This window comes from Schistocerca gregaria, chromosome 2 (assembly GCF_023897955.1).
Source record: "Schistocerca gregaria isolate iqSchGreg1 chromosome 2, iqSchGreg1.2, whole genome shotgun sequence".
Classification (NCBI taxonomy): Eukaryota; Metazoa; Arthropoda; class Insecta; order Orthoptera; family Acrididae; genus Schistocerca; species Schistocerca gregaria.
The window spans coordinates 60,263,919-60,287,399 of record NC_064921.1 but is presented as its reverse complement, the minus strand read 5'-3'; the positions used below and the strand labels follow the sequence as shown (position 1 = coordinate 60,287,399).

The 23,481-nt window shown below is 39.9% G+C and overlaps 1 protein-coding gene across 6 annotated transcripts in view; it reads right to left on the bottom strand.

Annotated features, from left to right (window-relative positions):
- Positions 1-23,481, bottom strand: part of LOC126336313 (E3 ubiquitin-protein ligase UBR5) — a 322,944-nt gene that overhangs the window by 87,684 nt on the left and 211,779 nt on the right. For all 6 annotated transcript variants that reach the window (XM_049999857.1, XM_049999858.1, XM_049999854.1 and 3 more), the window contains exons 31-34: positions 22,882-23,263; positions 11,036-11,262; positions 10,245-10,569; positions 9,244-9,547 (exon numbers count right to left, since the gene is read on the bottom strand). In XM_049999857.1, the coding sequence (XP_049855814.1) occupies positions 9,244-9,547; positions 10,245-10,569; positions 11,036-11,262; positions 22,882-23,263 (1,238 nt within the window). The remainder of the gene's footprint in view (positions 1-9,243; positions 9,548-10,244; positions 10,570-11,035; positions 11,263-22,881; positions 23,264-23,481) is intronic.

The following is a 23,481-nucleotide window of genomic DNA, read 5'->3' as shown; positions in this document are numbered from 1 at the left end:
CATATTGAGGTAGGAAAGTACAGGCTCATCCGTACACCATGGCGCCACAATCTAAAATGTGATCGAACAAATGCCTTGTAAAACTGCAGGTAGTGGGACCTGTCAGCTTCCTATGTTTTTCCATTACGGCATTTCACAATATTCCATAACTGAAGGCCCTTTGTTCGTAGGTAGTTCAGATGTGGAAACCAAATTAATTTCAAGTCAAATAACAAAACTCGAAAAGGGCGTAGTTCCTTGAAAACATAAAATATTGTCCTCCATTGGGAGCACTGGTTGGTTAAAACTTCGAAGAGCACAGTTAAAACTGACACCTGTAACCTTCTCTGGTGAGAACCAAAAAGCAATTGTCCTGGCCCAGGTTTCCAGCCTAATGGTCAGCTGTATCTGCCTCATCATCGTTGTAAGATCAGAGGAATTGTAGAAGATTGCAAAGTCATCCAAAAATGAGGGAGCACTCGACAGGGTGCCCAACTGCAGAGGAAATGCCATTGACAGCAATGGCAAACAATGTGATACTGAGGACGCTGCCTTGGGGGTTCTCATTCTCGTGAATATAGCAGTCAGACAAGGCATCGCCAACGTGATATTGAAAACGCCAGTCCTCAAGAAAGGATTGGATAAGAAGTGGCATGCGTCCATATAGTACACATTCATGAAGTTGGTGAAGGATGTTGTACCTTCAAGTAGTGTCATATGCTTTCAAGAGCTTCTTTTAAAATAGTTTCAGCGTAAGAAGAACTCTAGTATTGCTGTCTCCAGTACAATTAAGTTGCCAAGGGTCGAATGGTAGTGCCTGAAACGGCACTGGGAGCGGCTCAGGTGACCTCTGGATTTAAGCAGCCAAACGAGGCTGCGTTTGACCATGTGTTCAAGGGTCTTACCCATACAAATATACAAATGCTAAGTGCTACATTCCAGTAGCTGTTAGGGCCGCTACAGTCCTTGCCCAGTTTCCAGATTGGAATTAATATTGCCACCTTCCAAGTTGGGGGTACTGTCCATCAAACAAAATCTGATCGAAACAATAGAGGAGGTGCTCTCCCGGTTCAGGACACAGATGAGGAAGCATGGTATAATGGATCTCATCAGGTCACGGAGCAGTGACTCTGGCCGCAGACAAGGCTGATTCCAGTTCCCACATAGAGAACGATAGCGTGTAGACTTCACCATTATCCGAGATTAAATTGAGCTTCCACATCTCCACAGTCCTATGGAACACTTGAAAAGCAGGAGATTGTCTGAATGACGTAGGACAGTAAAGAAGTGCTCAGCTTAAGTCCAAGCCACGTCTTCACGCGTGCCTATCAAGATCCCATTACTTGACAGGGCCATAAGGGGACGTGTACTGCCGGAAATCCATCATATTGAATCCCAAACTTCTGGAAGTGGACCAATTAATGGAAGACGTGAATTCCCTCCAGGAAGCCCTCTTTCATACTTTAATAATTCGCATTGCATGCGGCTGCCGCAGATCTGAAGGTATGAAGGTTTTCTGCAGTTTCATGGTGTTTGAAGTTCTGCAGAGCTGTTTGTATGGCCCTAATTGCCAATCGACAATCGTCATTCCACCAAGGTACACGCCATCATTTGAGATGGTTACTAGACTGGTGGATGGACTCTACGGCAGCCCTTTGGGTCTCACGAGTAATATGGCCCACTGTCTCTCCTGCAATAGCTGGGGAACAAAAACAAAGGTCAGTGGATGAAAAATATTTTGTAGCTGTGTAAAAATGTGACATATGACCCATGTCAATAAGGCAGATATTCTCAGAATGGATAAGTCGCTCAATCATCACCACAGCACATTGTGTACAATGGAAGTCCCACCCACAACAAGGAATGTGGTGTTGAGAGTGCCTGGAAGAGTTATATCAGTGTGTCAGTATGCATGGCATCATTAGGTGGGAGATACAAAGAACACACTGAGACATTAAAAGGTGCTAGAACTTTCATGGAATTGCTTGTATGATTGTGGTAAAGAGGGACAGGAGAAGAGTGGCATCTGTCAGCAATGAAACCAGCCACTTCATCTTTAGTCCTGTGTCCAGTAGTATCGTCCTACCTGTATGGGTGGTAACCCCATAATGCAGGTCTGTTAATGACTTCAAGACGCGTTTCTTATAAGCAGATGCACAATGGTTTCTCCTGGACCAGGAGCTTATATTCTTCCAAATGTGAGCGATATCCATTTAAATCAAACTGCAACACACATAAGTTCATGTGGAAGCCATTGCTTAGCAAAGATTGTTCTTGTCTTTCTCCCTACGAGGTTGCAATTTACCAGGGAGGTCAGGGGAAATGTTAGCTGGTTTCTGGCTCTCTGTTTCCTTCGATTGGAAGTCCATATACCCAAGAGTATAGTCCCCATCAGAATGGGAGAGAGCTCGCCGATCCGAAGATTTAACTACTGTTTTCTTGGATTTTGAACTACTTTTTGAAGGAGGTTTTCCTTTATTTATGGGAAGAGGTGGTTGCTTGGATTGTGGGAATGGCTTAGTTGGCTGCTGATGGTGAGCTGTGGCATGCGGCTTAGGTGGTAAGCTCATTGATGACGGCTTTCGAACAACTTCAGTTTCAAGTGGAGCATTTTCCCCACAGGCACATCGACAAGTGCATGTGCTTGTACTCGAATCTGTGATCTAAGTTTGTGTGGAGGCATCACATTTGGTGATTGGTGCATTAAGGGCTGATGCAAAATAAGTAGCAAAAACCGCAGGTTTCATAGCTCTGAAGGCTTTTTTAGCTTCACTATAGGATATCTTCCTCTTGACTTTCAACACCTGAATTCCTCATTGTAAACCTCTCACTTTCTGCTCCACACTGGGTGATTTGGAGCAGTTAACACATTTCGCAGAGAGTGTACAAGAATTGCCCGATTCATGAGCTGAGCCTCCACAACTGCCATACGTAGCAGGTAACCACCCCCTTACTAAAGTTAAGGGTGTGATGCAACTCAGCCTCGACTGGGTAGTCACCTAAGGCTTTACATCCCAGAAGCTTAGATATTAGGTTTGAAGTAGTAGTTTCAGCTAAAAGTGTTCCATTATGAAGTCGTTTGACACTTTTTAGAGACCCTAGCAATACCTTCCAATGCCTTGTGAATATAGAAAGGGGTGACCTTCTCAGAGGTACCCCCTGTTTGCTTGATTACAATGAAAATGCTATGGCACACTAATGCCTGTTGCTATGATTCCGAGACACTTTTTCGTGAGGTCTGACCAACCAAGCTCTCTTTGATGAGAGGCTGTAGGTACTACCTGACTGTACACCCGTTCCGTCAGTAGTACTAGTTTGATGGGACCGTTCCACAGGGATCCCATGAGACGCTAGGGAAACAACCTGGACCTTACTCACAGTCCAAGCGGTAAAGCAAGGACGCCTGTTCTCAAAAACACACAATATTCCACCACTGTGCCACACAGTGGTCACTGTAGCATGCCCAGAGCTTATGGTGACAGAGCTCTGGCATCTCTTTGAAACCCTGTGGTCGAAAGCCTGTATGCAGCAAACAAACATTGAGACTCTGGGGGAGGAACAGACAATGACTGCCATCTATGGTTCGAGATCCAAAGTCTATATACGGACAAGGAAAAAAAATCCCGTTTCCCAGCTAAAAAACACACTTTTTCCCAGGTGAAAATAGACTTCTTCCATGTTAAGCGACGGTAGACTTCCCCATGGAACTGTTTATGAATCCTTTGAATGGTTAACATTTTCTACATCATTGGCGTAGAGCTTCCAGCCACCACTTCACAAAACAAACCCTACCCCAAAAAAAAAAAATCTTTAGAAGATCTTTGATGTGCAGCAGTAAGTACTTGCATGTTTTCATTTTAAAATATGCTGCATATTTTCGTAATTACGAAAGTATAAATTTGAATTCCACAAAACTTGGAGTGTTAATTTCTAAGGCATTGAAAATGAGGTTGCAATGCCCTTTTGTAAGCCAACATAGCTCGTGTCATGTGATCTCCCCAGCCGATGACAGCAGATATTGAGAGAACAGGACATGGGATGTGTTCAGCCAATAGCAACATCACTGTTTAAGCAGTGCGAACCCACAAATAGGAAAAGTTAATAGCTTAAATTAATATACAAGTTTACCTACAAGAGAAGCTAAGCTTTCACGTGTAATATTGGTCTTTTTTTGGCATGTGTTACACTTTCAGATACATCACACAAATGTGCCAGTAAAATTTAAAATAATGACATAAATGTCTGGTCTTCTGGGCTCGAAATTCTTCTAAGTGGCCAGTCCTGAAAGTGTTAAGCTTTAAACAAGTGTCAAACGCTCTGCAGTTCAAGAAATTTATCGCACATTCTCACATGTAACGTAATTCATATTGTGCAAAAGAAAATTTACTTTTAAAGTAACAGTTTTCAAACCACCATTGACAATTTTTTCCCAAGACGTGTTAGAAATAGGTTCATTTTAGCAACTGCCAGAGAACACCAAAATAGAGATGTTACTGGGCTTGCACAGCTATGATGGCATAAGAAGTCTTTATGTTCGTATGTACACATAAAGCTTTACGATATCTCACATTAAGTCATAAAAGAAACAGACCATCAGAGGATACTCCAGCAGCATCGGAATTTCATAAACAATACTAAAATGTATAATTCAGCGTTAAGTGCACATTCGTAAGTCCAGATTCACAATGAAGTAGGCCCCAACCTGACATTAAGCTTTTCAGTGTGGTTTTTGGGAAATAAATTCCCTTGGAGTATCAATACTGTACTATCTCATGTTTGGTTCTTTATCATGGCACAATGCAATACATGCCAGAAGATGAAACCATGCACCTGCAATTCAGTGAACAGTTGGAACTATCCTATACTGTGGAATGAAACCCTTCATTTCAAATAAACTGACTGCCTCAGCGAAAAAGATTAATAAAAGCCAAATAAAAATAAAATAAAATAAAATCATAAAACTTAAACTAATAATATATAATATATTTCAGTCCTCTGTAATTATGTGAAAGTACTTTAATTCACTTGGTAGTGCCCAGCCACAGAAATCCGTTTTGTTTTCATTTGACATGAGAGCTGTACATGAAGAGGAAACAGTGAAGCCACTAAAAGTAGACACGGGTCACATGAAGACTACCCCATCCCCACTACAACTCAAGACTGCTCTGGGCATGTGCAAATCTGTCAGATTGGATGCGCCATGAAAATTTCTCTGATTAGCATCTGGCTTCATGTAGTCAGATGCGGGAAAAGGTACTGCTCATATGGAACAGAACTGTGCAAGCGCACAAGTCCGCTGGCAAACATTCAAACTAAACTAATTCAAGCAGTTGTGATGCCACTGTCATCAGAAGCAGTTTGTTGTTATGAAGTACTTCATCCTAAGGCCTTTGAAACAATTTGCTGTTGGCAGATGCTTGTGGGTCCACAGTAATTTTTTGTAGTTTTATTTTGGTGTTTTTCTCTTGTTTATGTTTTATTGCTGCAGTATTATTCTGCAGTAGTGGGAAACAGTAATAGTTTGATAGAGTATCAGTTCTTCCCAGTCAAAATTACAAAAATAACTGAAAACTAAAATAACTGTGAAAACTAAAATAACTGTGAAAACTAAAATAACTGTGAAAACTAAAATAACTGTGAAAACTAAAATAACTGTGAAAACTAAAATAACTGAAAACTAAAATAACTGAAAACTAAAACAATAAAAAATTTCCATGTTTTTCCTGGATAAAAAAATTCCCGGGTATTTCCTGGGGCGTATACATCCTAGAGATAGTGCTTAGATCATTCCAGTGACTGGCAGATATCAATGAAGCTAACAATCCGTATCATTGGCCTCAGAACCGATTGTGGCCCTCTAGTTCTGAGTCAAACAGAACCAGAGACTTCAAATGAACTGTGAGATGCTAGGCCACAACTTGTTATACTTATGGTACAGTGCAGAGAACTGTAGGATCCTCAAATGGATTGTGTGTGCACTGCACATTACAGGCTGCTACTCAGGTAGCTGAGCCAGTCTCCATCCAGTCCAGATAGCAGCAGCAGTTAGAGAGCCTGAAGCATTGGTGTAACATCAAACAAAAAAACTCTCACAGGTTAAGAGTATGAAAATCTAACTGATTAACTGATGAAACATTCACAGCCAAGAGCTGAGTTTGAAGTGACAAAACTAAAACAATAATAGAAGCAGAAAGCTGGTTTAAACTAGAAATTAATAGGTCTGAGATTTTTTAGGAAATTTTAACTGAATGTTGAAAGAATAGGCTAATGAGAAATGGAGGTGGTGTACACAGCACGGCAGACAAAAAACTCAAATCCACAGAGATAGAAATTGAAGTAGCATATGAGATTTTTTTGGGCATAAACTTTTAATTGAATGTTTGAACTAACCACAAGACTCATTCGAAAATGTAACTTAAAACAGGGATACGACTCAGTGCAATGACAAAAAAATATAGATAACAGTGTCAGCTGAAATTGGCAATTTCGAAAGAGTTCCAGGGCCTGATGGAATACTTACAAGATTATATAGAGAATTTGCAACTGAATTAAACTCTAATATACCATACATAACAAACAAAAAAACTGAGTCAACTATTTGAAGAAATCACGGGTCAAACTCATCTACAAAAAGAGCAGCAAAAGTGATCCATCAAACTTTCATCCTATCAGACTAACATGCATAGGTTGCAGAATCCTCAAACATAATGATCGCATTCATCCCAACCAGCATGGATTAATAAAACACTAATCATTTGACATTCTTTTGCAATTTTCAACTTATGACATCCTGAAATTCACACATCTGCGTATACAGGTAACGCAGAACTTTTTACTTCTGAAAAGCATTTGATTCAATACCACACCTACGCTTATTGTTGAAACCAATATCCGGTAAAATTTACAACTGGATTGGGCATTTCTTGCTAGGGAGAATGCAGCATGGTATCTCATTTGGGGAGTCATTGATAGAAGCAGAAGTGAACTCTGGTCTGCAACAGAAAGCCTGTCCAAACACATGCCGTTCATATTGTATATATTAATGACAGTGTACACAATACTAACAGTAACCGCAAAATTTCTGAAGATGATGCAGTTATCTAAATGAAGCACTATCTGAAGAAAGCTACAAACACATCCAGTCATACCCTGTGTGGTGAGAAGTTTGCAAACTTCCTTTAAATGTACAGAAGTGTAAAATTTTATACTTCATAACATGAAAAAAAATAGTGTTCTACAACTGCAACAACAAGAAGTCACAATTGGAATCAGTCAACTCTCACAAATATCTGGATGCAACAATTTCCAGGCGGTGGATACTGAAAGATCACATAGACTAAGCTGTAGGTATAGCAGAACAATATAACCAGTCTACAATGGAGATTGTTGACAAACCACTTGGGTGACCGATCTTACAACGCTGCTCAAGTTTATAAGACCTGTACTAAACAGGACTAACAGGATGTCGAATACATACAAATAATGGCAGCACGAATCGTCACAGGGTTAGGCACCCATGGTAGAGAGTGACAAGATCTGCAGAAAAAATGGAACTGGCAGACTCCTACAGATAGACGCAAACAATGCCCTAACAGCCAACACATTTCAAGAAACAGCTCATAAGGACGGCTAATGTAGGGATTGTGAAGACAAGATTACGACTACCTACAGCGCATACAGAGATGTTTAAGGAATTCTCCTCTTTGCACTCAGTACATGAATGGAATGTGAAGAAGCCCTATAACGGGCACAACAGGAAACTCTCACTGTCACACACTTCTCAGTGGTCTGCACAGAGTACATAGTGATGCAAATAAAGGAAAGATGTACAGTAAGTAAGTATGCCTAGCAGTACCCCCTCCCTTACATTTCTGGAACTGAAGGGACTTATTTCAATGCGGTGCACAATACAATTTGTGAACTTTGATGTATATTTTTGTATACTTCTCTATCAACAGTTTGGTATATCAAAGTAAGTAATCTATATCTAAAAACAATAATGATGTGACTTACCAAACAAAAGTGCTGGCAGGTCTATAGACACACAAACAAACACACACATACACACAAAATTCAAGCTTTCGCAACCAACGGTTGCTTCTTCAGGAAAGAGGGAAGGAGAGGGAAAGACAAAAGGATGTGGGTTTTAAGGAAGAGGGTAAGGAGTCATTCCAATCCCGGGAGCGGAAAGACTTACCTTAGGGGGAAAAAAGGACAGGTGTACACTCGCACGCGCACACGCATATCCATCCGCACATACACATGCATGCACTCGCGCGCGTGCACACATGCACGCAGCTGACTACAATCTGTCTCAGCTGAAGCAGCAGCAGCAGCAGTGCATTACGGGAAAGGTAATTGGGTGGGGGTAAGGAGGACACTGGAGGGGAGGAGGGATTTCCATTGTTTAATTTGAAAGAAACAATTATGAAAGAATAAAGGAAGAAACTTGCAACACATTGAAACTTAAGTAGGTTCGAGATGTCTGCTCAGATGCAACTAACAGTGCAGTGCACTGCCCACTGAAGGCAGGTAACCACGTTTCTTGTCTGGTCTGACACACAGTTGTAACTTGTCACTAGTGACCACTACTGTATACACTCCGCTAGAGTGTAAAATCTTGACATCTCAGTTTACAAATAAACAATAATGTTTAGTAGAGGCAACAGGAAAAATAAATAGCAATATTTCAAAACAAATGGTGACTGCAAATAAAAGTTCTGCAATAAGCACAGTAATCTTATAATAAAAGCCTGCTACTGCATATATTGTTTTAATTTTTAACAAAACTTTATTTTTGTTTGGTTTTAATCAGCATGTATTACCAAAACGCATATTCTTGTTATATACGAGTTGTTCTTCCAGTTATCGAACACCTACCACAAAAAATGAAAAGTTTGTTTTGAAACACATTTTAAAATTATGAAAATTTAGTGACCTGTAACTAAGGTGTCTTCTTTATTTTACTTTTTCCTTGGCTTCATCCTGCTTCGCCACGGGTTCAGCAATTATTTATGGATTTGGAAATGTTAGGTACAACAGTCTTAACATCAAAAATTGGTGGGTCACTGTTTACAGAATATTATGTCTTTCTTTTAACTTCAAAGCCCATAGGTAAGAGCTGGGCAGGTAACTGGAAAATGTCTGGGCTGTCAAATTTTACTGGGCTGCCTGGAACAGCTGATACCACTATCATTTTCCCAACTTGTATTCAAGGTTAAGCTTTCCTTTTTAAAAGTAGAATACCCAAAGAATGCAACAAACCTTGGAAATGACACAATATCCTTTGCAGGTGCAGCAGCAGAGCCTTCAGCTGCACGGGTTCCTTGCAAGGGCGCACCCGGAACTGCAGAATTTGTGCCTTCTGCAGGAACAACTGGAGCAGGAACAGGAGTAGCTGTGGCAACACTTGCCGCTGGCTGGGGTGACGAGTGCGGCTGCGGCGCTGCCGGACCCAAGTGTGTTGAGCTCACAGTGGCTGCCGGACCACAGTCCGAAGACCTCATTGATAGTCCCAGTCGTGTTGGCAGTACTTCCAGGGGGTTGCATATACCTGGAGTGCTGACACCTGCCACATTCACGATCCAGTTAGTTCACAGCTACTAAAATGAGAAGATGTGATTCAAGATTCGTTTATATTGATTGTGACATTTTACTGCCATAAAACAGTGATTATTACTGTTTGGAAAACAGTAAAATAAATTTTAGATAGACAAAAGAAAACACAATGCTTCTGCGAAAACTGAATATTACGGTGAACGTGAGAAACAAAGACAAATCAGAAAGATTTACTTTCCAAAGAACGGCTTCAATATAATGTGACTTTGCAGTCACAACATTGTTTTTCTATTACTTGGAATTGCCACACTTTCCACAAGCCAGTGTTTCCTTACATCACCAAACAACTCAGACTACAGAACTAAAATCTGAAACAGAGCTAGAGTTTCCATACGAAATGCCAAAACACGAGTAGCTGAAATGAACTGCCCCCCCCCCCCCTTTCCACCAAGCTACGTGACGTGGGCGAGCATACACACACACACACACACACACACACACACACACACACACACACACACAAACTTTACGAAGCACAAACTGCTCTTTAGAAGTCACTTTGTCAGGAGAATAAATAGGAAAAACAAACATTAAGCTGTGCTTTTGATAAAAGAAGGAAGGAAGTTGTTCCAGTCACAACAAACACTCTACCAATAGTAATGTAGTAATACATAAAACAACAACAAATTAACTACTTTAAACCATACCTGCTGCAGGTGGTACTGTTATAGGTTGTTTAGGCATCCCAAAGAGTTCTTCACGACGAGCATTAGGCTGCAGTAAGTGAGGCTGGTCCGCAAGAGGCAATGCCTCTGCCATCGGAGTATCAAATGGATCTGGCGGTGGACAGCCTAAGCATAGAGTTGAGTCAGATCGCTGTAAGAAAGGGTTTTTGCGTCCCTTTCCAGCAGGTCCGACACCAGATATTCCAGAAAGGGGAGGCGCAGACACTTCCTGATCATCTAGTGAATCAGTCTCCATAGCTGCTGTATGGCTCAACTCATCATCAGCCTCCTCATTATCATTTTCATCCTGAAATTTAAATATTGCATTTGCCTTAAACAACAAATTTTGTATTTTAAGGTTATCTTGACAAAAGTGTGCAAGAAAAAACTTCAAAAGAAATTGCAGAAATACATAACAGAGATGTTGCGAGACTCGACTAAAAAAACTTTGCAAGTTTGGCTCTATCAGTTTTTCTCTTGCCCAACAAAACTGCTTTTTTATAATTTTTATGCTAATGTTATGCCTTTAAGAATCCACTGTCCAAGAACTCACTTTGTAGCACCAAGAGGTAAACTGAATTCAAAGTGTAAAATTTGTTTACAGTTACATGTTAAATAGATACTACAATCTTTATGTTTTGGCACACCATTACCACAGAAAATATTTGCTATGCAAAACAAACAATTAAAACTTCACGGTGATTGTGTGAAACCAGACAAAATACAAAACTTGCAGATATAATGAGTTCATAACTGTGCAAGTGCTGTAGTACCTGGTCATTCCATGATTCCATTGGCATGCCATCTCTCAAGACTTCAGCATCTGCAGTCTCAGTTCCAGAACGCATGTAGTATATTAGTGCATCAAACACATATGCTATATGTTTCAGAGCAGACACATCTAATATCGGCAGGCTGTCAAGATGTTCACCATTGTGTGCTCTCATAAGGGAGAGACAGTATGACAGGAACTCCCGGCGAGCTGAATGGGGATCAGCAGCTACATGAAATGGAAGAGCAAAAGACATGAATTGATATACAGAGGATTATCTCTAACTTATTTCTCGTCTAACAGTAATGATGGGGGGGGGGGGGGGGGAAATCTGTCAGTGAATCTTACATATAAAATGAGACACTAGATTAACCATAAAGATTTTGAACATACATAATAGCACTAATAAATAAACTCACATTCAAGAGGGCCTCGCGCGCGTGTGTGTGTGTGTGTGTGTGTGTGTGTGTGTGTGTGTGTGTGAACTATTCATTGGTTTTCATTCAGGAAAGAAGTAAGATTACGAGATCTTGTGATGACATTGCCAGAAGTGGTTCACATACTTGGGCTGGACAATAATCTGTGTGCACTTTAGCTCATTCCTCCCCAAATGTGAATCTAGTGTACTACAACACAGAGCTGTCTCATTCAGTGGATATGATGGAGTAGGCTACATTTTGTAAAGTAAGTCAAGACTAATTCACAAGGCATGATGGTGAAGTAAAGAATAATTAAAGAAAAATGCATGTGAATGAGAGCCAGAAGCCAGAAAGATACTCAGCTACCTCTACTAACACACCTTGCAAAGCACTGTTAACTGTACTTACCACTGAATAACGTATGAGGGTTCCTTTCTGTTTCTTTCGTATCAAGGGTTCGAGAAAAATGTTTAAATGCACCTTGTTCATGATGTGTTCACATTAATTTTGTCTTTGCAGTTCCTATAGGAAAGATATGTAAATAACTGTAGTATATTTCTATATTCTTCACTTAAATTGGTTCTTCAAACGCAATTTTTGTTTAACATTTGATGTTGCACCTTTAACTTTGCATCCAGTAGCAGAATGAGTTATAATAGGAAAACTGGTGGTGGTGGTGGTGGTGGTGGTGGTAGTGGTGGTGGTGGTCGTGGTTGTTTGGCTTCTCATGTGAATTAAGACAGTCATTAGTGTAATATGTGGTTAGAATACACTTGGTGGACCGTAACGCCACTGAAAAAAATTTGGACGCTGGTAGGGACCCGTGGCTCTGGATACTCATAACACAGGAACTGAATTTCATTTGCTTCGTATCTCCATTTATCTTTGTATCTGCATTGCACTGAAAATATCTATACAACTGTGCGAATGTTGATAGTACACTGAGGTGACAAAAGTCATGGGACAGTATTGTGCACATATATAGGGGTTATACTATTGGGATCGCAAGGTATAGATGGACAGTGCATTGCCAGAGATGCCATTTGTTCTCAGGTATGTATGTGAAAAGGTTTCCAACATTGTAATGGCCAAAAGACAGTGTTCCAAGAAAATGAAATTTCAGGCAGTACCTCTAAACATGCGCTACACTGGCCGATGGACTTCATTTAATGATCAAGAATTTGTGTAAGTTGTCCCTACTAACAGACAAGCGACACCGTGTGACATAACCACAGAAATCAATGTGAGACATATGACGAACATATCCATTAGGCAATGTGCCAGCTGGTAGTAGCTCCATTATGGTGTGGGCTGTATTTACATGGAGTGGGCTGGGTCCACTGGTGCAAATGAACTGATTGCTGACTGGAAACAGTTATGTTCAGCTACTTGGGGACCTTTTGCAGACATTCATGGATGTCCCGAAGAACAATGGAATTTTTATGGATGACAACATGCCATGACACCGGGCCACAATTGTTTACAATTGATTTGATGAACATTCCGGACTACTCGAGAGAATGGTCTGGTCACTCAGATCATCTGACACGAATCTCATCAAACCTTTATAGGAAATATTCAAGAGGAAATATTGTGTGCAAAATCCTGCAGCAGTGACACTTTCACAATTATGGACAGCTATAGTGGCATACTGGCTCAATATTTCCACAGGCGACTTCCAACGACTTGTTGAGTCAGTGCCACATCCAGTGGCATGATGCCACGAGTAGCAGAAAGAGGCAAATATATTAATGTCAGTTCTGATGGTGGTCTTGCATGTTTGGAAAAATGTACCAATTTCACTGAAGGTGTTTAGATGCAGAAAACTGTGCGTGTTCTTAAATGTCCTGGACAACACTGTTTGGCCTTTTATATTGACATGACAACTACCAAATAATCAGTTAGGATGAATGGGCATAGGCAGAGGGTGTGCACTGTCAACACAGAATATCCTGTTGCAGGGTAAGCACAAAATGACGGTTGTAACCTTGGTGCCTCTTTCGTCACATGCACCATTTGAATTCTTCCTCCAGACATCCGTATCTGGGAATTCCGCAGGTGGGAACTGGCGCTACATGTCCTTGAGTCTCTTAACCCATTTGGCACTAATTTATGTTAATTTCTTCCGTCTCAACAATTCTTCACAGTAACTATTCCTTTCTTCACTGTGATTTAGTTTTTTACACCTTTCATTTTCTGATCTGTCTATTTTTCACCATTCTCCTTCCATCTCTAAAACATAGAATGCACTTAGCTTTTTGCTCTAATAATGCATGCACAATGTTTTAGCAGTAATCTCTGTCCAACATATTACCCTGTCTTCCAACTTCAAGGTCTCAGGTTTTCAAATCTCATCCAGTGCAGTCCCGAACAGCCTGTCTTTCCTTCTCATCCTGTCCAGTAAGTCTCCCCTGATCTGGGGTTCTGGGTAACTTTTCCAAACTCTATCCCTTTTCTTAAAACTCAGCAGTCCTTTTGAGGGCGTTAAAGTCCACGGAGAAGAAATAAAAACTTGGAGATCTGCTGATACTGTAATACAGTCAGACAGCAAAGTTCTCTGAAGTGCAGTTGAAAGGAACGGACAGTGCCTCGAGAGGAGGATACAAGATGAACATTAATGAACGCAAAACAAGGGTGATAGAATACATCAAATTGAATCAGGCTATGCTGAGGAAATTAAATCAGGAAATGAGGCACTAAAAGAAGTAGATACGTTTTGCTATTTGGGCAGTAAAATAACTGATGATGGCCAAAGTACACAAAAATATAGACAAGGGCTAGGAAGTGTTTTCTGAAGGCATTTGTCTGGTGTGTTGCATTGTACAGAAGTGAAATGTGGACGATGAACACTTCAGACAAAAAGACAACAGAACCAGTGCTACGATTGGATGGGTACGTTGCATAACTAATGATAGGTACTGACTAGTATTGGGAAGAACACAAATTTGTGGCATAACTTGACTTAAAGAAGGAATCAGTTGATAGAACACATTCTGAGCGTTCAAGGAGTTGTGTGTGTGTGTGTGTGTGTGTGTGTGTGTGTGTGTGTGTGTGTGTGTGTGTGTGCCGTGGAAGTGTACAGAATTTTTGTGCCAGGATGTTCCCTTACAAGACAGAATTGCAAGGTGTTCTGCACCATTATCATACATATATGGATAATCATGTCTCTTAGTAATGTTATAGTAAACATCAAACAATGGAAAATCCAGGATGGAATGTAACAATATTATGAAAAAGAAAGTTGCTACTTACCACGTAGCAAAGACGATGAGTCACAGATACGCACAACAAACAGACTGTCACAAACATAGCTTTCGGCCATTAAGGCCTTCGTTGACAAGAGATGTATACACACACACACACACACACACACACACACACACACACACAGCTCACACAGATGACTGCAGTCTCATGGGTTTCAGTTGCCTGAGACTGCAGTTGCGTGTGTGTGTGTGTGTGTGTGTGTGTGTGTGTGTGTGTGTGTGTGTGTGTGTGTGTGTGTGTGTGAGCGCGCGCGCATCTATTGTTGACAAAGGCCTTAATGGTCGAAAGCTATATTTATGACAGTCTTTCTGTTGTGCCTATCTGTGAATCAGCAGCTCCGCTATATGGCGAGTAGCAACTTTCCTTTTTATAATAATGTTATAAGACCAGGTTTCAAATAGTGCAAAGGTCGCATTTTTGCACACAATAAGTTATGTTAGTACAGATATTTGTTTGTGTGATTGTTATTTATTTAAAGTGTTCCTTGCACTATGAGGAGCAGTCGGAGCTCGTCAGCAGAGGCTTTTACATATCAACAGCTACATCAAGAGGTATGCAATGCCAAAAGGATGCTGGAGGGACCCCTTTGAGAAGGGTCCAACAAGAACCACTAACAAAAAATACATATTAAAACAAAATGCACAGATCAAACAAAAAGCAGCTGGGCGATAGCTCGAGACCGGAAGTTGCTGTTAGGACACATGGTACTATATAAGTAATTTATCTGGAACGATGGCGTCAGTCATCGAGCAGCCGCGCATGTAGCAGCACTGGACGACTTACAGATATGCCATGTTATTTCAGGAGGAGAAGGCATTTGCGCCTTACAGTGTATAAAGCTGTAGGTAACAACAAGATGAGCACTCACAAGTGTTTTTGCATGGTCCTTCAGTGTTTTGTGGATACATACTGAATTTTACTTTGGATAAAAGAAATAATGATGCTAATACACATGGTAATGGATGGGTTACTGTAACTGTAGTACGGTATCCAGGAAATCAAACAATAATTGAGTTATCCATGCAGAAAGCATACCGCATATGATCAAGCAATAACTGCACTGTTATCCTATGCAGTGAAAATTCATTTGAAGGAATTATTAGAAAAAGTTACTAACATATGCAACAAAATATTCTTCAAGAATATTTATTTATTTTTAATTTGGTATCCCAGAAAGAATCTCTCAACAGTCAACTGTTTTCAGAGCTAAAGTGAATCAAGTTCACAATCATCTAGTTTTATGACACTAACAGATTCATTGCACCTTTTTTGTTTAAATGTTTTCTAAATAAAAGAAGTTATAATTGACATATAAGTTTCAATAGTTTAATGAAGTGGGGGAAGTTAACAGCATCACGTAGCAGCAAGTATTTGAAGAGAATGCACAAATTTTCAGGCATGTAATTCTGGGCAAAATCGGAATATCGGACTGACACTTCATCTCCTTCTGCTTTGTTAGGACCCTCCAGGATCAAGTGTGGCTTGTTTTGCCCGTCTTCTTTTTTCCCAATACCTCTTCATTCTTTCGCTGCTTCTGTATCTTCCTTCTTCTGTTAAGACATTTTGATTTTGGTGTCCGGCCACCTGTGACCATCCACCAACCCTTTACACTTCTCCTTGTCCTGTAATACTGCCTGCAGATTCCTTTTTTTATTCCTACAGCCTTCCAGTCATCTCTCACTTCCTTCATTCAGTTGTTTCCCATAGGACATGTTGCATTCCATATCTTCTTAGTCAACCAATCCTCGTCCATCCTCATGATGTGCCCAACAAATCTTAACCTCTTTTGCTTGATATGGGTTCAATATTTTCATACAGTTCCTGTTGTGTTCTGTGTATCCAGATATCCCCTTATGTCTGATCCTCCTCCTCCAGCTGTATACAAGTTCTCTTGCAGAGTAAAATCGTTTCTGATGCAATCAGAGCAGCATTTCTTACAGTTGCTGTGTAATGTCGCAGTTTGGTATTCTGTGACAGATTTTTCTTGCCGTATGTTGTTTTCACAGCACACCGAAGCTTCTGCAAAAGCTGTGCCCTGTCTACTGTGCTACTGTTCGTCTGTATGCCACCAGTTATCTTCTCCCCTGAACAGCGAAAACTGTTGACTTTCTCAAGCACTTGGCCATCTATCCTCCAGTCAGACTCAGTGTTCAATGTCTTGGTCTTGTTATATCCAATCTTCAGTCCAACCTTTTCTGCTGTTTCGGCTACATTTTTTAGTGCTGTCTTTGCATCTTCTTCTGTTTCATTTAAAAGTGTTATGTCACCTGCAAATGGCAGGCAGTCCACTGTTGCATTATGTTTGACCTTGAACGCATTTGCACACCTTTGATCTTCATGTTACTATTTAGTTGTCTCCAGTGTCTCACTACTTCATCCAAAACCAGGTTAAATAAAATTGGTGACAGTCCTTCCCCTTGCTGGACTCCTGTATTTATTTCGAAGCTGTCAGACAATGTACTGCGATGCCTGATCCTGGCAGCAGTGTCACTTAACTTTTCCTTTATTATTAAATATGTTGTAGCATCCAGTCCTCCATCATCTAACACATCAACCAGAGTACTTCTGGTACTCACCAGTTGTTCTTCAACTTTGTTCAGCAAAATTCTCGACAAAACCTTGTACCCCATGTTTAAGAGAGAGATGGCCCTGTAGCTATGCAGTACTTTCTTGTGTAGTGGTATTATAATGGCTTTTTTCCAGTCTATGGGTATCTTCTTATTTCTCCAGATATCCATTATTATATTGTACATACTTCTTTCTATTTCAGGCCCACCTCACTTGATCTCTTCAGCACAGATACCATCACTGACTGATGTCGTTTTTGAGGTTTTTAATTGCCTCTGCTACTTCTGACCTGGTGGGTACATTGTATAGACTATCTTAACTTTTGTCCCTAGAGCATACATGTGTCCACTCTACTGTTGGTGCTTCTGCATTCACCAAATCCTTAAAATACCTAGCCATTTCCTCGCACACCTCTTTCCCAGCAATTTTTATTGTGCCATCTTGTCCTATTATGAAGGGTTCTTTTGCCTCGAAGCCTTTAATTCTGCTCTTCATTTCTCTGAAAAAGATATGTGATTCGTGTTTCTTGAAGGCTGTGTTTGCTTCTTCTAGTTTCTCATTCCATCTACTTCTCTTGGCATTTTTGATCGTTTTGCTAGCAATTGTTCTCGCATTCTGGAATTTCGCCCAGTCTTCTTGCTTTTCCTAGGATTGCCATTTCATCCATGGCTTCCTCCTTGTCTCAACTGCATTCTCACATTCATCCGTCCAACATTCTTGTTTTCTTTTCTGGTTGTTAGTGGCCAATTTCACTGCCTCTTCTTCCATCATATCTCTCACTATCTTCCAATTATTCTGAGCTACCATTCTCTTTGCATATTCTGCTCTGTGTTTTTTCAGAAGATCTAGGCCAATTCTGTGGGTGTTTATGGTCGTAAGTTTCCTTGCTCTGTTGGTATCCATCTGCATTTTATTTCGCCAAGGTAGTGATCTAATTCCATCCTGATGTTTTTCCTCACTTTTGTGTCCATACTCTCTCTGTGATTCTTGTAACAGATTGCTACAGGGTCTAGCCGTTTTTCCCCAATCCAGGGCTGACCCACATTGTTTTCTTGCTTGCCTTAGCTTTGTAATGGGTGGTCATTATTCTCATATTGTGTCTCCTACACATGTCCGCTAATCTCTCATCATTCTTGTTTGTTCTCTTATGGGCTGGATTATCTCCCACAGGACCTCTAAACCTCCTTTCAGTGCCTATTTGTGCGTTAAAATCTCCTAGCAAAATAGTGACACCTCTTTTGTCCACTTATGTCACTACCTTATCTTAAGTGGACCAAAAATGTTCAGTTCCTGCCCTGTCTTTTTTGTTCATGTCATTTGTTGGTGCATGTGCATTTACTATTGTATACATTTTGTTTCCTATTTTCATTGTCAGATATGACAGCCTCTCGTTTATGCCCATCCACTCAGTGATACTATCCAGGTATTTAGATGTACCACAAGACTGTGCTGAACATAAAAGGTTGCTTTGGCTCCCCAACACCGTGTTTCCCTTTCAGAATTACATATCCCTTCGATTCCATCATGTTTTTGTTCCTGAATCTAGTTTCCTGTAGCGCCAATATGCCAATCCCAAGTTCTCTCATAGTGTCAAGAACTTGCTTTGTTTTCTTACAGAACTTTTATTTACACATCTTTGTCTGTGTGTTTTTAGTCCGCATTTTAAAAGCGTTTCCGTGATTTAGATTGGATTTTGAGGGGCTGGTAGGTTTGCAGTTACGTTTCGCACATGATGCAGGCTCCCCAGAATCCAATAGCCTACTTATGTTGACCTCTGTCAATGAGGGATTAGCCCCTTGAGGTATAATTGTAATCATCACATGCTTCATGACTGCTTCACAACAAAGCAAAGTCTAACAAAGCAAAGACAAATAACTGACAAGAAGAAAGAAATGCAGCTTTTAAGTTCAGGAGGTCGAGTGTTCATTCTTGCCCCACGATACAGACTTTGATATAATACAAAAAGTTAGTCAAAAGCAAAAAATACATTTACATGCCAGAACATTGGATTTGATTGCTAAAAGTGAGCATTTCATTTTCAGAAATCAATTTCTGAGCACAACTTCAGAAAAATATTCTTTATTCAGGGTACCACAGCCATATAAAAGATGTGATCAAAACAGGGATTTTTGTTTTTCTTACAGATCTTTTATTTACCCATCAACATAAACTTTGTTGCCTTCAAAGTAATTCCCCCTGGATATAATACACTTGTGCCAGAGCCTTTTCCAATCTCAGAAGCAATTCTGAAACTCACTTTTGATATGGTATTCAGCTCCTCCAGTTATTCTGGTGTTCTCCCCCCTTCCCTTCATCAATAGTGGTGCGACAATGTCCTTTCCTTGTTCTCTTCAGCCTCAAGAATTGAAAGAAATTGCAGTAGGCCATGTCCAGTGAACATGGTGTTTGAGGCATCATGGATTTGTTTTCTGCCAAAAGTTATTAAAAAGCATTGAGGTGTCGGCAGGAGCATTATCGTGATTCAATTTCCACCAGTCGTTCTGCCACAATTCTGGTCATTTACTTCTGATTGCTTCATGTAAATGGCACATAACTTCCTGGTAGTACTCCTTATTGACCCCATGACCATAAGGCAGGAACTCACTATGCACTATCACAATTGTAAAGAACCTTCACATGTGATTGAACATGCCAAACTTTTTTGGGTCTTGGCTCTTCAGGTAGTTCCCAATATGACAGTTGGTCCTGTTATAAACACCTATTAGAAGTTTTGGATCGTTGTCAACTTCAGTCAGCAATTCCTGAGCAGGGTCTATGCGACATTGTTTTTTGGTCAGAATTCAGCAATTAGAACCAATTTTTCTGTTATAAGTTTATGTCCAAAACAACTGAAAAATTGCTTGGCACGAGTCAAAGGACATGATTAGCAACCTCTCTGATGCTCATTTAAATTTTACAGAACCATTTTCTTTACTTCTTCCACAATGTTGTCAGTAATTGATGCACTAGGACATCCAGGAGATTTGTCATCATCTTGACCCTCTCTGAAATGTTTATACCACACATAAACTCTTGTCTTACTCATAGTTGATTAGTCCAAAGGCCTCAGTAGACATTTCAAATGAGATGCTGGAATTTATCTCATGATTCAAGCAAAATTTACAGCAAATTTTTTTATCCAGTTTGAACGTGGAGTTATAGGCGGCCCACAAGTGATGGGACACAGCAATTTCGAGATAGCGATGAAGTGGGAGAGCGATGGGACACAGCATCTCCGAGATACTGGATTTTGAAAGAAATATGACATGTAATTAGCATTTTTGTTGTGAATTTCCTACAGAATATTGAATTTGTCCATAAAATATGATTTGTTTCAGCTTCATTCTGAAGACTCACAATTTGAGATGAATTGTGGTGATGAGAGAAGCTGTAAAAATTGAATTAGATTTCTAAGAAATTTTACATCCCATATTGACTGAAATTTTGCTCATGTAATTGGAAATAGTTATTCATATGTTTCCAGTTTTTTACCATCCATGTTTCGACACAAAACAGCTTGTCATTACAACGTATAATGTTTTGTGTTGAAGCTACTAATGGCCAACCAAAGGGGTCCCGATTTAAGTTATGGAAGCTCAGAAATTTATATGGAAGTTGTCTCACCTGCAATTTCTATCATTTATTAGTGCTGCCTTTGGAAGGAATCTGATGACCAAATTGCTTTGTATAGCTTGTAACTTTGAGTCGTCGTCAGTCAAAAATTTATAAGAAGAAAGAAAGCATAAGATGGAGATTTATGGAAAAAGTAGTGACTATTACTAGAACTTCAGTATTCACGCAGTAAGTGCAATGCTGTGTTGGGAAATGTTATAAACTGTACCTTTCGTTTTATAAATGTGTGCACATAAGTAGTTAAGTTATCATGCAACCCTTATCTGTGAAAGGAAATGACAGAGATATGCTGTAAATGTGATGATATTACAATGGCTACCAATGGGTTACTTCAGTTTTACTATAATGTGACCACTTTTGGCTTTTAAGTAATGGAGTTCTTGAGCTGTACTTTTATCCACAAAAGTGTTCAACAATGAAATACGAGTACTGTAAATGGGGCTACAGCAGAATTGGAGACTAAGATTATCATAAATTTATAATTGCAAAATGAGCCACTAAAAGCAAAGATGAGATTAGTGTTCTATTAAAATAAGATAGGTCTTCAAAATGTCCCCCCCCCCCCCCCCCCCCCCCCCACACACACTCCAAAAGAGAAAGGCAGAAAGTCACAGGATTTTGCACTAGTTACAACTTTAAGGAGGGAAACCACATGAGAAGGTTCAAAAAAATCCGATTTTTTAATTTTTTTATTGCATAAATCATTAGCTTAACTATCTAAGAATAAGCTGTCAAAATTTCAAAGTTCGCATTTGTTTAGATTTTTTATAAGCATAGAGCTGAGTGCAAGACATGAAAAAAGCAATTATGGCGACATACTATCATATGATTTAGATGGGTGAAAATCCTTGACCCAAGCATTGCCCAGAGGGAGAACACATGTGGTGTGAATAGCAGAAACAAACAGCCCTTGGAATGGAACATACAGAGGGAAATTCTTCCAATATATGAAGATGAATTACTGGAGAGATGTTTAGGTGGTCACACACAAAATGCGAATGAAAGTTTTAATTCCACTATTTGGTGATGAGCTCCTAAACACTTTTACTCTTGACTAAAAGTCGTTGAATCGGCATTGTATTTAGCTGTGGGCTTATTCAATGAAGGAAGTTCATCTTTTCTGGTCATGAACGAGGCAGGAATTTTAATAGGCACACAAAGCTTCAATTATGCCGATCAAATGGATAACGAGCACGTGAGCCAACAGAATCGACGTAGTTCATTGGAATCAAAGGAAGCTCGGAAAGCTCTCAGAAAGCACTGCTGCCAAGCGCAAAACGAAGCCTGTGGGGAAGCATAAGGATTACTATATGGTGCTGGAATCTTAGATTAACAGGTAAACATTTTACATTATTGTTAACTTCCTTGAATTTCTAGTTTCTGAGAATTTATTTTTCAAATGCGTTTATCTCAAAATGACTTTTTTCACATTTGCATGCAGTCTAACTCAAACAGTATAGAACCGATCATTATGAAAATTGTTAGTATGATTCTTTATAAAATCACAGATTATATAAACCAACTTGTGCGATGGTATCATGGTTTTAAGGGTATTTCTCTTTGCATGATTAGAGAAAAAAATTGTGAAAATCGAAGTAAATTGTTCCAACACTTGCAAAATTTTTAATTTTAATTATTTTCACCTGCATTGAGGTTCATATTCTTAGAAAATATGTTATTAATGTAAAATCAAAACCTTTTTGCTTTAAGATGAAAGTCGGAATGGCCACACTGCATGCAATTGGAGAACTATACCCTCAACCTTCAGTAGACATCACAGTTATTTTTGCTGAAATTATTAAAAAAAAACTGTTCAAAATATGAATTAAATGTTGTCAAAATTTGTCAAACAGCCTCCTAATGTGGTTCTCCCCCCTTAAGCAAGGTTTTACTGTATTTGTTATTTCCAATTCACCTTTACTACCATTCACTATGAGTACAAACGTAACAGAGGCCATACCTTCACGATCACGTGTTGTACGTGGCCCATCAGCACCAGTAGCAAAGCCAACAATTCGAGGGCCAGAAGATGAACCGACTGGAGGTGTTGAGCTAGCAGAACTGGCTCTATGCCCTGTGCCACCATTTCTATTGGCGGAACTGCTTCCTGCAGTGTTCCCACCTAAAACGGAGAGTGAAAGAGCTGCTGGCCCAATAAGACCCCCAAGGCCACCTGGGACACCACCAAGCCCCAAGCCTGCTGTCTGGTGCAGAGGGTGTCCTGGATGTGCTGGATCTGATGAATGTGTCAAAGATGCACCAAAACGTAGCTGAGCTTCAGTAGAGTCCATAACAGTCACCAACCAATCCCATGTTGGTTTCAACCGGTACTCCAAGTATAACTGCAACATTGGAGTGGGGGAAAAAAACTGTAACACAGGCATAAAACTGTGTGCATGTTGATCAGAATTACAAATTCATTCGTCATAAATGAGGCTGTTAAGCAGATTAAATTAATTCAATTACATTTACAATGAGACGAAAAGTTTGAAAAGAAACCAGAAAGTTAAAAATTCTTAACAAAGCAATTCAGACAAAGTAATGCATAGATTGTACTAGA